Source organism: Rhagoletis zephyria, unplaced genomic scaffold, assembly GCF_001687245.7.
Source record: "Rhagoletis zephyria isolate East Lansing unplaced genomic scaffold, Rhagoletis_zephyria_1.1 Rzeph_scaffold_00928, whole genome shotgun sequence".
NCBI classification, from domain to species: domain Eukaryota; kingdom Metazoa; phylum Arthropoda; class Insecta; order Diptera; family Tephritidae; genus Rhagoletis; species Rhagoletis zephyria.
The window spans coordinates 119,533-134,779 of record NW_016158012.1 but is presented as its reverse complement, the minus strand read 5'-3'; the positions used below and the strand labels follow the sequence as shown (position 1 = coordinate 134,779).

At 36.0% G+C, this 15,247-nt stretch overlaps 2 protein-coding genes across 3 annotated transcripts in view; both read left to right on the top strand.

The window, feature by feature from the left end:
* The window catches only part of LOC108362088 (uncharacterized), a 7,083-nt gene extending 4,260 nt beyond the window's left edge, over positions 1-2,823 (top strand). Inside the window, exon 2 of the mRNA XM_017614939.1 lies at positions 2,080-2,823. Coding sequence (XP_017470428.1) covers positions 2,080-2,500 — 421 coding nt within the window. The 3' untranslated portion in view covers positions 2,501-2,823. The remainder of the gene's footprint in view (positions 1-2,079) is intronic.
* Adi1 (acireductone dioxygenase 1) overlaps positions 1-15,247 on the top strand; it is a 142,977-nt gene that overhangs the window by 35,266 nt on the left and 92,464 nt on the right. For both annotated transcript variants that reach the window (XM_017614938.1, XM_017614937.1), the window contains exon 2: positions 4,076-4,153. In XM_017614938.1, coding sequence (XP_017470427.1) covers positions 4,076-4,153 — 78 coding nt within the window. The remainder of the gene's footprint in view (positions 1-4,075; positions 4,154-15,247) is intronic.

Below are 15,247 nucleotides of genomic sequence, written 5' to 3'. Positions count from 1 at the left end.
CAGCCACTTCTCAACTTCTCGTGGCAAAAAGCAAAGTAGCCCCAGTTCAAACTATCAGCTTACCACGGTTGGAACTCTGTGGAGCTGTCCTCGTCAGCAAACTCGCTCACCAAGTTCAGGAAAAACTCCATCTAAAGGATGTAAAACTATTTCTATGGTGCGATTCATCCATTGTTCTCGCATGGTTAGAGAAACCCCCTTATGTGTGGAAAACCTACGTCGCCAATCGCATAACCCAAATCGTAAAAAACGTAGGAAATGGTACGTGGCGACATGTAAACAGTGCTGACAATCCTGCAGATCTAGGAACTCGAGGATGCCCTCCTCAAGAGCTTGTCTCCAAAGCCATATGGTGGCATGGACCAGACTGGCTCATCGAAACTCCAAAGGCTTGGCCCCAATCCCAACCACAAAGGACTCTACCTCCAGAGCAAAGAAAAATAAAAGTTTTCCATTTTAGCAAGCCCGAAGATGTACTAGACCAATTTTCCTCGTTTGGAAAAGCCTTGCGCATCATAGCCTACGTGTTTCGCTTTATCCAAAAATCTCGAAAGATCTCCCAAAACAAGGATTCCTTAACCCACCCGGAAATCCAACACTCAAAAACCCAACTAATTATTGTTGCCCAAAAACGTCACTATTGCGATGAATATTTACAATTATCGGCCACTGAACCCCTCAACAAGAAAAGTAGTTTACTATCTCTAAACCCATTTATTGACAAAACAGGTCTAATGCGAGTAAATGGTAGGTTGGCGCATTCTGGTTTAAGCTACAATGAGCGTCATCCCATCATACTGCCCGGAAACTCCAGATTTTGTACACTTTATTTAAATTTTCTCCACACAACTCTCTTGCATGCGGAAAAATCTCTTATGGTTCGTATGACTCAGCAAGAGTTCTTTGTCCCACGTTTGCAATCGTACATAAAAAAGTGTATAGTTCAATGTAAACTCTGCACTATTCATAGACAAAACGTTCGTTCTCAAATAATGGCAGCCCTTCCTCCCGAAAGAGTTACGTTGTCGGTACCATTCCACACTACCGGTGTAGATTTCGCCGGCCCTTTTTTGTTAAAAGCCGGTTTAACCCGTAACGCACCCTATCATAAAGCTTACACTTGTGTATTTGTTTGTTTTGCGACAAAAGCAATTCACTTGGAAGTCTGTTCAGACTTAACCACAAGTGCATTTTTAGCAGCGTTCGCACGCTTCGTAGGGCGACGAGGAATGCCCGCGAAAGTTATGTCCGATAATGGCAAAACATTTATCGGAGCTCATCGCACATTACTCAAAGACTATGCAAATTTCCTTACCCAGGTGTCTGTCGAGACCTCTAAAAAATACGAAACTCATGGGTTTGAATGGCAGTTCATTCCTCCATACGCTCCCCATATGGGCGGCCTGTGGGAAGCTGCCGTTAAAAGTTTCAAAACCCACTTCATAAAAGTTGCTGGCACCCAAAAATTCACTTTCGAAGAATTTTCAACGCTTCTTATACGCATAGAGGCAGTTTTGAACTCAAGGCCATTATCACCCATGTCCGAAGATCCCACGGATCTCCTAGTGCTCACTCCGGGTCACTTTCTCCGAGGCGCACCCCTTATGGCTATCCCGGAGCCAACTGAAGAAACCCTATCCTTAGCCAATCGCTGGCAAAAATTAAAAATTCTCCATCAGGAATTCAGTAGACGATGGAAAGCGGAATATCTACGCGAGCTTCACAGACGTCATAAATGGCGACAACCCCAGAAGGATATTGAGGAAGGAGAGTTGGTAGTTGTCAAAGATGATCTCTTGCCACCACAGGAATGGTGCCTTGGAAGAGTACTCAAACTCCATCGAGGCCCCGATAACCACATTAGAGTCGCTGAGGTCAGAACTCAAGCTGGGATTTATACCCGACCAATAGTCAAATTATGCCCTCTACCTCCTCCACTCACTCATAACTCTAATTGAATAACTCGTCTACCATATAGTCCAATCAGCTCAAATACTTATAACACTATTATTTTCTAATTACAGTCCATTAGCTCCAACTCTACCAACTCGTACTAATTCACTTGTTGATCTTTTACAGAACCCCGGATGTATATCAGTGTCAACTGTGCTGCCGTTTTCATGCTCTGCAAACCTGCGCTTGTTTTCGAGAGATGAGTGTGGCCGATCGCATAGAAGCTGTCCGCGTTCATAAATATTGCATGAACTGTTTGGCCCGATCCCACAAGACCGGTGCATGCCCATCTCGGAATAGCTGCAGAATATGTAAATTAGGACACCACACGCTTCTTCACCGCCCAACTGCCAATTCCACTGGGGAACGCAAACCTGCTCAACATGCTGTGGGACGCAGATCGAAACGCGAGACAGAACGCCGCTCTACGGCAATGAAGACATCGAAGTCGAAGTCACTTACGGCCCGCTTTAAACCGCGGAATTGTCCGTGTGGACGCCTTTTGTTATCAAGGAAACCCAATGCCGTTTCGCGTATCGACAGCTAGACAGCCTACTAAATGTTGCACCCGTGCAAGGGCGGCGGCATGTCGACGATGAAGGAGAGCGAGGTGGCAACCTCACTCTATTCGACTAGTTTCTAAAATTCCTCTAAACAAAAATCCTCCAGAAAGTTGTTTTTGTATAAACTCACTGAATTTATCTACTGAAGTATGAAATGAAATTGAAATGTAAAAAGCTACAATTAAAGATATAAGCGCGACCGTCGTACAGCACGGACGTGCCTTTGAGTCATTTTAAGTCTCAACTCGATTTAATTATAGAATTTCGTACATTTGTACCTCTTTATTTAAAGTCATTAAATATTTTATCCAAAGAAAATCTAACTCTTTTATTCCTCGTTCCGACCGAAATCTCCCTTTAATATAGCGGCGCTATATTAAACAAAATTTATTTGCGAAGATTTGTTTATTCCATTTATTGAAAGGCAACCACGTGGAAAAGCTTATCGTCACTAGAGACGAATAAAGGCGCGCTAGTGTTTAAACGGCGAAAAAAGACGCATGAAAAAAAAAAGTACGAAAAAAGGCGCTTAATAAAAACTTCGGTGAAGAAAGACGCGTAATCTTAGATTTATACTTGGCCAAGAACTGTCACTTCAGCATTATTCGCCAAAAACTCTTTACGGAATGTACATACTATTACAACCGCAAACATAGTTGACCGCGAAAATAAGTTTACGCATCCTTCTTCCCCGTCAAATATTTTAACGCGCTTTCTTCGCCGTCAACTTTGTTAAGAGTCTTTCTCCGCTGAAGTTTTTTTATGCGCCTTTTTTACGGTCAAATTTTGAGCTCGCGCCTTTATTCGTGTCTAGTGACGTTATGTTAATTATATTGATAACAGAACCTGGCAGCTCGCACTCTGCCTAAATTCTCACTGCGTATATTTCCATCAATATCGCCATATATAAATTTTAGCAACACACAAAAATAGAGCTTTCGCACGAATGTTTGCGTTTTCATCACTATTTATAATTATCCTTAAATTTATTTATCTAATAATAATGCGGCACACAACCCTGAAATCTAAGAAAAAGTCTGAGGAAGGCCTTTAAATAACAGCACACAACCCAGTGCCTTCCTCAAGGGTGAATATAGCTACAACAACAACGATCACTACAACAACAAACCTGTCCCCACTACTGTTTATTTATTACATTTCTAAGCTTCCTCAACCACCAGATGGTGTCAATATTGTCTCTTATGCTGACGATTGTTCGATCATGGCGTCTTTACATAATAATAGTGATGAACTGCTAAAACTTTAAGTTACCCAAAAATGCTATATCGCGTAAAAATTTTACTCAGAATAAGATTATTTTCTTTGTAATATGCTTCGGCGCCACAGTCGACAGTATAGAAACATAGCCTTTTGAGCCAACTTCTGGTTGAGATCTGATTAAGTACTTAACCAGACATGGAGCAAAAGGCCCTAAATATGACAGCGAATTTAATCGGGATTTTTGTTTTAATTCAAAATAACTCACATTTTCTTCTCTAATGCTTTGTATTGATTTCCGGATTTGAATGTTTTTTAAGAATCAAAGAATTTATTTTCAGATAAATGCGGAAAGATATGAAGACGATGAATTACTTGCTACTATTCGTAAGAACCGGAATTACACATTCGAAGATGAGGTAAAATGACAATTTATTTACTCATTTATATCGTCGTTTAAGGTGCAAAACCGTGTATCAACAAAATGCAAAACCGCGTATCAGCAAAATGCAAAACCACGTATGAGAAGTTGTAGAAATTATTTTCTAGAAAGTAAAAGTACTCATATTTCAAAATAGCTCTATTTTTATAAAGCAATCGCATTTCTGGCTAGTATATTTCAGGACGAATTGATACGGATTGAGACAAGAGCTTGTGTGAGCAATCCAATTTTTGGCAGTCAATGTCAGTTACGAGGTTTTGCAGAATGACGATACGCGGTTTTGTACTTTAAACGACGATATTTATAATTATTTAATTTAATTTATATTAATATAATATATATAATCTTTAGACCTTTTGTCACGTTTTTAACATTTGTGGGTGGTAACAGCATAAGAATTGGGAAAATGTTTTAACAATGTGCCAGACCCTGAAAAAGAGAGGTATGTAGGGAGGTAGAGGGGGTTCCCACATTATAAAACCGAAAACCCCATCTGCAGTAGGATTACAGTTTAAAAGTTATTCGTTGTTAAAATCGCGAAATGTTGCATGAAAATATTGTGGCGAATAAAACAAAGCACGAATGGCCGGCCAAAGCGAATAACGAGAGGATGACGGAATACGCGATAAAATATGTAGAAGCTCTGACATCAAGAAACCTCAAATGGAATGATCGATGACTTTCCATAAAACTTTCTAGAGTTGTGATGAGTGCGAGCACCGGTATATAAAGGCCGTGCTACATCGCACGTAAATTACAGAGATCAATTGCCTTAGCAAGTATTGTTATGTGTTTTAATTGCTTTAGCAAGTATCACGGTGTGCCTGAACCAACATTAAATCTAAGGTCATTGCGTATCATGTTTTTTTTTTGCTAATTTGTGTTATTTATGTTATAAATAACATTTTCAACTTATTGTTCTTTATTGAAGATATATTAAGATTTACTTTCTTAGATACACTTTATATTTCCTTCTTTGTTCGCGTGGTTCAGCGGTCCGGAAAAAGAGTGAAGTTGGTTGTCTTTCCCTAATACCAACTTCACAGCTTATATAGTACAGTGTTGCTTCATTAAGTACTGTTTACAACTCGGCCGACCATGACCGACCTCGGTCATCGAACTTTATATTACATTTATGTTTAGATTATATTTAGAATGTCTTAGGTACTAATATTTACATGCTGTACATTACAGTGTTCAATGTATAATTACAATAATGTACAATTCATCTTAAATTCCAACGCTTAACTGCTATGTATTATGTTACAGGGTAAGTTTATAGCCTATCATTATCCGTTAGACTCATCAGCAGAAGCCAATAATGATAGAATACAAGATTGCGCCGATTGCAGCAGAATTCGTGAGAGTAATTTTGGCGTGACGTCACCGTAGAGTTGACAACTGAGAGCGGCAAATAAAACTGCTGTTTAGTGACTGAATTGTCGGTAATACTTGAAAAAGGTTTCGGTACCCAATACTTCCTTATCGGTACCCGATACTGATTCTTTACATTAAACCTTGGCCATTATATGCATTTTAAGTTTAGATAAAAACTTTCATTACTAATTTATATGATATCGGCTAAAAACACTTGAACTTATGGCAACAGAGAAATATTATTTTACCAGTTTTAACCCTAGTCGATCCAAGGTTCAAGAAAAATACTTTGACGGATGAAGAAGCCTTTCAGGGAGGGATATTCTGTAACCAGTTAGCGACAAGTTTCGGATCGATATCGCACTTGTTGACGTAAAAATACTTCATATCATACGTCAACAAAACCGATACTGATTCGAAAATTGTCGCCAACTGGTTACAGAATCTGCCTACAAAAGTGATATCGTCAGATTCAGCTGGAACAAAAATGCTTCAAACAAGTAAGAGTTTCTATGTATTATGACCTCGAACCGATATATATACATCTTTCATTTGAATCAGTATTAAAAGCTCTATTGGCTCCTACATTCGGGTTTTGATAGGCGAGTCTTCCCTGAACCGTTTTTTCCATATTTTTGGCCTATGTGCGCTTTTATTCGAATCCTAAAAGTTTCGGTACCGAGTATCGAGAGTATTGGATACTCAGCACATCACTACTGCTGTCATCTCGACTGTGACGTCAGCAAAACAGCTTATTCTGTCAAATTCACTGAGAGCCGATTAGCGGTATTGCCACCGGCGCCACCTTCTGTATTCTCTCCACCGTGAGCAGAAGCGACCTTTTCAACGTTTTTATCAACCCACTTCCGCACTCTATTCGCTTCAAGAACACCATTATACGGCAGCTGAGTTAACTGGCAATTGTCCACGTCTCTTATGACATATCTGTCATTTCCTAAAACCTTAAACACTATATAGGGCCCTTTGTATTTAGGGATGATTTTCTTGTTTGTTCCCACTACTGTATCTACATTTCGTATAACTACAAAGTAACCTACTTTATATTCCTTCGCCTTCAGGCTATTCTTCAGAAAATGACTTAGATTGCATTCTTGCCTCTTATCAAAAGCTTCGGATGCGCTCAATATAATTTGCTCTAAATCTCGTGGAACGTTTTGATTTACTTTACCCTCTATGTACTCCGTAAACTCATCTCTCTGCTCGACCCCAAATAGGAGTTTTCTTGGGGAACTTCCCGTAGTACTGTGATTTGAATTGTTAATGGCATATTCCACTTGAAGAAGTTTACTTGACCAGTCCGCATGATTGATTGGTTCGGTAAGCTTTCCCAACATCGTCATGAAGGCCCTATTTACACGTTCTACCTGTCCGTTGGCTTGTGGAGAAGCAACCGCTGTTTTTACATGAATTATATTTATTTTTATTAAAAAGTTCTCGAATGCTAGTGACGTAAAACAAGTACCTCTATCGCTTATAATTCTCATCGGCCTACTATAATAGCTAAAATATTTATCTAATGCTGCATTAACCTCCCGAGTTCTTGTAGAATTAGTGGGATAAAGTTTTACGAACTTCGTACGCTATACGCTTGGACTGTATTGTCGGCAGCGGATCAAAATGGTCAATATGGATTGTATCAAACGGCACTGGCCTTTTAGGTATGTTATAGAAATTCCTTTCATTTGCCCGAACTGGCATCGCATACATGATGTTCAGACAGTTTTGAACGAACTTCTCAACTTTCAGCTTCATTTTCGGAAACCAATAATACAAACAAATTTTCGTCAAAGTTTTGTCAACAGATTGATGTCCTATTTTCTCATGCATTAGCCTTATAACATTATCTTCCATTTCTCTAGGCACATATAACATGGTTTTCCCATCTCCCTTTACTTTATAAACTAGCCCGTCTGATAATCTAAAGTCCTTTACGTCCTCCTTTTCCATACGTTTTTTTAAATCTGTTATCAAATCGTCACGTTCTTGAGTTAATTGTATATGAAACTCGGCTTCGTTAACATCAACGTTAGCAATTTGACATCTACTCAACGCGTCAACATGACCCATTTATGACCCCATCTTGCTATTCGTGCATTTACCTGGGCATGAATCGCATAATACGACAATCGTCTGAATGATATCGTGTCGAGATTGTGTTGCTTCATGAAAACCAAAAGTTGTTTGATCGTTTGTGCGATATCGTCAACTTAGTTCCAGTTGTAACAGCAACCTAATAGGGCATTCGCACGAGGCGATTTTACAGGCAACAAAAGTTGAATACGAAGTTGAATGAGAAGTTGAAAGTGAAAAAGTTGCCATCCCTATTCAGACGAGGCGATTTTCGATTCAACACGAATCGTTATTTACATTATTGAAAATGAATTTAAATCGCAAAATTTTATCAATTGGCGTAAATTTGGTAAGCCAAGCGTTGGTAGAAGTGCTTTTAGCAAAGCTGAAAGATAAAATAAGAGTAAAAAAGTAGATAAGAAGAAAATGTATACAGAACAGTGTTGGCATTTTTGGTACAATTGTATTTGTTTGATACAATTTCATCTACTACATCAACTAGCAACACCTTCATCAAAGAAATCTTAAAAAACTTAGTTATATTCAAATTTAATGGGCTAAAAAACCGCACGCTCAAAATAAATCTAGGAAATCGAATTAAAAAGCTCGAAGTTTTTACGAAAGTGTGTTGGTTTTTTTTAATGTTGCACAAAGTTTGAACCTTGAATTTGTACAGCTCTTCTTAAAATATAAACCGTATTTTTACAAAAAATAATTAAAATTGAATACTATTAAGATAAATGGTCAAATCTTGTCGTAAAGTTTTGATAAGCACTTGAAATGCTATTAAAATGTCAAATTTTAGTACTGAATCCAAAGGAAAATGTCTCTTTTATCCATTAATAATAACTTAAATATGCTTTTTGTTAAGATGTATACCTGAAAATGTGTGCATACATATTTGCGTTAAATGCAGTACATGTGCACGTGGAATCAATTTGTAAAAGTGTAAACTACGTAAACGTATGTACATAAACAATAAAACTTTCTCATGAATACCATAAATTCATTGGTCTTGAAGGGAATGTACTAAGAAAATATATGAGCGAATTAAAAAGTGTATACAATTTATAGCCGAAAAGTACATTTTTTGTATAGATTTCGTACTGAAGGAACAATTTAATTTCCCAACACTGATACAGAATGTAAACAAACACAGGGTTGCAAGGAAAAAAAGTTGAACGAGCTCAAAGTTGGCTGGCGACCAACTTTGTTGAAAGCGATTAGTTGAAAGGCCGTTCGGACGAGGCGATTTTTGCTTTCAACTAAAAGTTGCCTGAAAAATCGCCTCGTGCGAAAGCCCTATAAATGCATAAATCAGTGTTTTTACGAGGTCGTTTTATCAGTATCGTTTGAACGACTATCGTTTCAAATTTACGTGATTCATGCCCTGCTTCTTCCCAAAGTCATAGCAAGCGAGTTACAATCCATAACGATCTTAAATGGAATTCCTTCCAGATATTCTCTAAATCTTTTCAGAGCATAAATGATTGCCAATTGCCAGCTCAAAACTATGATGCCTACTTTCCGCGCTTGACGAAATTTACCATCATCCTGCACTATNAGTGCAAGTCTGAAGTTGCCAGCAACTTTCGTTGATTTTTAGCATTTATTGTTTTTTGCTGACAGTGTCTTCCATATAACAAGAATTATCGAACATAGTTTGTATAGAAGAAACTTTCAGTAAAAACAATACCAAAAATCAACTAAAAGTTAATGGGCTGTAAAACTTCATTTTGAACATTTTTATAAAAAGTCTGATTAGAATGTTGCAAATTTGTATGCAAATTTATTGAATTTTCCCGAGATTAGCACAAAGTTTAACAATTTTATTTTTATGTTTTTCATATATTTAGTATAAACTGAATTTTTATAAAGAATAAAAAAGGTTCATGCATTGTGAAAAATTCTCTGTGCTTTAGTTGTGATAAGTTGTTTTGTTTTGTTGGCGTACGTTGTAATGATCTCATGATCTCCTGTTTTTATGTTTTTATTTTTGTCTGTCAAAATAAAATTTTACTACGTCCTTTCGCACGTCGAAATGAAAGAGAAGAGACCGAGAGGCCCTCCCTAAAGTGTCCCGGTTTGGCAACAGAGATATCTGGCAGCCCTATGCACTATAGGCATAACACGAGATTTTTTTAAAAATCGTAGATCTTCGGTTAGAAAAAAGATAACGAAATGAAAATTATTTTATCGTGAAGATAAATGATCATATAATGTAGGAAAACTATAGAGAGTTACAACAACAATAACTTAACCCTCAAAATACCGTTCAAAATGTCACTTTTTGAAATTTTGGATTTTGGCTCCCATTCTATTAGAAAATACTATATTTAATACACCATTAGCACTGTTTCTGAAAGATTTCTCTTTATTTTATCTTAAGACTCGATTTTTGGGACATTGGATGCTGTACTCGAGTGGCTAGATTGGAAAAGGAAAGCTTCCTTTAAACTCTAACAACGCGTAAACTATCAGCTTTCACAAAAAAATTTATATAACAAAAATGGTTATACTGGTCGATATCTTTACGAAAGTGCATTTAGCCTTTAATGCAGAGTCTGTCTTATATGAAATATGATTAATATCTACGTCAACATGAGAAAAAGCATGTTCAAAAGCGTATTGAGAACCTTTTTCCTCTGCCGTGAAAGGGTTAAAAGGCGTTTAATATATGACAGACTCTGTACTAAAGGGTTAAATGCTGCACTTTCGTAAAGATATCGACCAGTATAACCATTTTTATTATAAACATGTTTTTGTGAAAGCTGATAGTCTACGAGTTATTAGAGTTTAAAGGAAGCTTTTCTTTTTCAATCTGGCCACTCGGGTACAGCATCCAATGTCTCAAAAATCGAGTCTTAAGATAAAATAAAGATAAATCTTTCAGGAAAAATGCTAATGGTGTATTAAGTATAGTGTTTTCTAGTGGAATGGGAGCCAAAATCCACAATTTCAAACAAAAAGTCACATTTTGAACGGTATATTGAGGGTTAAGTTATTATCGATGTAACTCTCTATAGTTCTCCTATATTATATTTTATATTTTCATTTCATTATCTCTTTTCTAAGCGAAGATCTACGATTTTGAAAAAAAAACTCGTGTTCTGCCTATAGTGGGCTGTAGCAAAACGGCCCCAAAACCGGTCAAACTGGCATCACAATGCAATTCCGTTTCTCTCAATGGACTATAAATTGCTAGCATTGGACTTTCGGTGAGTTTGGGTTTTAATTCTTCAAACGCGGCAATACACTGTTCATCAAAATCAAAAGTCGAATTTTTCTTCAACAACTTTTGTAATGGTTTTACAGTCCGTGAGAATGACGGTACGAATCGACAAAAAAATGAAAATAATCCAATACAAGGGTGTAACTCTTTTTGGTTTTTAGGAACAGGATAACGTTTAATAGTGGTTATGTGCGAGTCACTTAACTTTGGAACTAACTGAATATCCTAAATACTAAATTTCACTGTAACCGAACAACAAATAGTCTTGTAAATCATTTTTTTTTTTATAAATATAAACATATATACCAACGGTGGGCAAACGCGGCTCTTTGAGCCAAATGCGGCTCTTTGCATAGCAAAGTGCGGCTCTTTTTACTTTCTCTTTGCTTAGAACATTTTGGCTTTTTTTACTTTTTAAAATACATATTTCTTTGCTGGACATTTTTTTCCATTGTATTGTTTTTTATTTAATTATTTTTTTTATACACATACGCAAATTGAGATCGGAACATTACTCGCAATTGGAGAATGGAAATTGGCTTTCTGACTTAATGTTCTTTATCGATATGATGGAACATTTCCAAAACTTGAATTTGTCTCTGCAAGGAAAGAATAAAAATGTTTTGGATTTGTTGCAAATTATTTTAAGTTTTGAAGCTAAACTACGTATTTTTATAAAAGATCTCAAAAAAAGAATATGTATTTCATCATTTTCCATGGCTAAGAAAAAAGAGGATAAATTGAACCCCTATGTCGCAAAACTACATGATTTATAAGCAGATTTTGAAAAAGATTTGCCGATTTGAAATTATTTAAATATATGAATGTATAAATGAAGATGAATTAACAATATCCGAAATACTCCTATTTAAGAAAAGCGACGAGTTGGAGATTTTGGAATTAAAAGAAGATAAGGCCCTGGAAATGCAACATAGCGCTTTGCGATTGCTTGAATTCCGGCAACAAGTACTAGATTAAAAATATCCGCTGTTGCAAACAGCTGCGTGGCGTATATTTTCAATTTTTGGTACAACGTATAGCTGAGAATTTGTAGGTACTCTACAATGAAATTCGTAAAGCCAAAATACGTTTCACAATTAGTTGCATTCGCGTACCTGATAATTATTGAGAGTTATAAAAACTATCAGCTTTTTGTGATCGCGTATGCTAAAAACTTGCAAAGTAGGGCAAATTGAGAGAGCAAAATGACATTTCATTTTGAAGGAAAGCTGCTAGTTTCTGCTGGAAAAATTTTTGCCAACAGCAATTTGCTAACAAGAAAACTGTAAACCGCTGTTTTGTTATGTTCAGTTATTCGTAACAACCAAGAATATAATTTTTTTAATTAGAGTATACAGCATATTGTATTTAATTGTGGACATAATTTAGAAAAACTTAAAAAAAAGTCACATGCAGTTCACAGAGGTTGCGATGAATATTGAGAAAAGCATTGTGTGCTCGTTCTCTGCCCATGCCTGTACAATTAGCCTGCGCCTTAGTTGTATGAAGACAATTTTTTTTTGAGCTACAAAGCAAGACTCCCTCTAGAAATGTTCCTTTGGTCATAAAAACATACCCAGCGAAAAATTTTTAAAATCGCACAACGGAAAGACATGCCCTGAAGTTAAGTATTTTCATGTGATTTTTCACAAATTGCCTATAAGTCAGTGAGAAATTTAATATATTTTAATGTCACTTGATGTAGTTTTGCGATGTCAAATATGGCTAACCTATTTTTAAACGTCCCCAACTTTTAAGGTTATTGAGGTTTTTTCCACGTAAAATTACAGTTTTCTAGGAATTCAGAAGTTAAGTATTTAAATTTAGATCAAATTGGTACGAAGAAAAAAATGTGTAGTAGCGAACTTTTGATGCAGTTTACTTCTATTTGACACGTAGATCATGGATCCACAGTCTCGCCCCTGAATTTCATACCGGAACATTCCGCTATCTTGGATTTTAGCTCCGAAAAATTTTTGCATTGTCATGGCTTTCGCCATTTTTCAACAATTTCTGATAAAAAATGCGTAGCATATTCAAATGCCAAAGTTGTAAGGAACTTTTATATTTTAGTGTTGGTGCGGTGGCACAAAATTTATTTGTAAAGCAAAATCTAATTTACGGTTAGTTTAGATACCATATTTGAGACGCCATGTTGAATTTTTATAAAGGCCTCACGGCTTTTTCCCAAAAAAAAACCTCAATAACTTTAAAAGATGGGGAGGTTAAAAAATACTGTAACTATTTTTGACATCGGGGGACAAAACACCATCAAGTGCCATTAAAATATATTATTAAATATCACTGACTTATGGCAAAATATTGACCGCTTTGTGAAAAATCTGATTTTAACAATTTTAATTTGTTTTTCTACTGGAACAATCGAAGTGCTTTCTTAGCAAAAGTTTAATGATATGAATTTGGTTTGCTTTAAAGGGCAACTCTGGCTAATATAGATGCAAGTCTTTTATAAGACAATTGAAATACAGTGGGCAAGTTAGTTTGGAAGATTTTCAGGGAAATTGTGGCTAAGATAGTAAAAAGTTTTTCTAAACTAAATGAAAGGCTGACGGCTATGTAGTTCGGAAGACTTTTGCTCTTCTAGTACAAAAGTCTTAGAGAAAAAGCTCTCTCTTTTTTTACTTAAATCTTTTTTGTTTTTTGATTTAATTATTGGATTGCCCTGCTTTAAAAACAACACTATCTAATTTTTAATTTCTTTTAATTTTTGACTCTTATTTTATTTTATTTTTTTAATTTAATTTAATTTTTAGGAACTTATTTTATATTGTTCTTTTTTGAAAATTTCTTTGGTAAATTTTCTTTAAATTTTTAGGTTTTTTGTTTAGAAAAGGAAGATATTTTTTAATTTCATTTAATTGTTAGAAACTTGTATTTGGGGTATTCACAACGGTGTCTTAAGTGTTGTATCGTTGCATGTCGTAAACTTTAAACGCCTAAGAAATATATTAAGGGAGTTCGCAAAGTACCAACAAAGTCATATTATGATTTTTTTAGTGCTAAAAAATAGTTGGCTGACGTTTAAAGTTCGCTAAACATTTATTTAAGCTTTTAAAGTTTACGACATACAACAATACGACACTTACGACACCGTTGTGAATCGCTCAGTTGTTTATCTTTTTCTCTTTAAAAACGTAATTTATTTTTTGTCAATGTTATTGTGGCTTATTAACATTTTATTTTTAATATTTTTAATGAGCTTTGTACCACGGTTGTTTATTAGGAAAAATTGAAAAAGCTACAAAGTCTAAGTGGTAGAAGTTATAGCAACTATTTCGGAGAACACCACATCTCTTCATCAGACTTCTTTTTTCTAGACTTCAGCAGAGATCGAACCTGCGTAATCGATGTTCAAAGTCAGAAGCGTTAACCACTCTTCCCGTAAACTCTTGTTGCTAATTCATTTTCCTTATTCAGCCAACTACTATCAAGTGCAGCTGATTTGCCGCTATTTAAACTCGACAGCGTGGTTGTTGTTGTCAATTCTATACATCCATTTGCTTATTTGCTTTTTTGTATAGTTTCAGGCAGGCTCTTCCTAAACTATGTATTTGTCAATGTTATTGTGGCTTGTTAACATTTTATTTTTAATATTTTTATTGAGCTTTGTACCACGATTGTTTATTAGGAAAAATTGAAAAAGCAACAAAGTCTAAGCGGTAGAAGTTATAGCACTATTTCGGAGATCACCACATCTCCTCATCAGACTTCTTTTTTCTAGACTTCAGCAGGGATCGAACCTGCGTAATCGATGTTCAAAGTCAGAAGCGTTAACCACTAAGCTTCATTTTCCTTATTCAAATCCAAATCCAAAATTGAAAATCCAAATAAGCAAATCGTCGTTTAAAGTGCAAAACCCCTTATCAACAAAATGCAAAACCGCGTATCAGCGAAATGCAAAACCGCGTATGTGAAGTTGTAGAAATTTTTTTCTAGAGCATAAAAACACTCATATTTCAAAATGGTTCTCTTTTTTATAAAGCAATCGCATTTCTGGGTAGTATATTTCAGCACGAATGGATAAGAATTAAGTCAAGAGTCACACACGCAAATCCAATTTTTGGCAGCCAATGTCAGTTACGAGGATTTGCAGAATGACGATACGCGGTTTTGTACTTTAAACGACGAAATGGATGTATATCCAAATAAGCAAATGGATGTATAGAATTGACAACAACAACCACGCTGTCGAGTTTAAATAGCGGCAAATCAGCTGCACTTGATAGTAGTTGGTTGAATAAGGAAAATGAATTAGCAACAAGAGTTTACGGGATGTACATAGCTCAGTGGTTAACGCTTCTGACTTTGAACATCGAATACGCAGGTTCGATCCCTGCTGAAGTCTAGAAA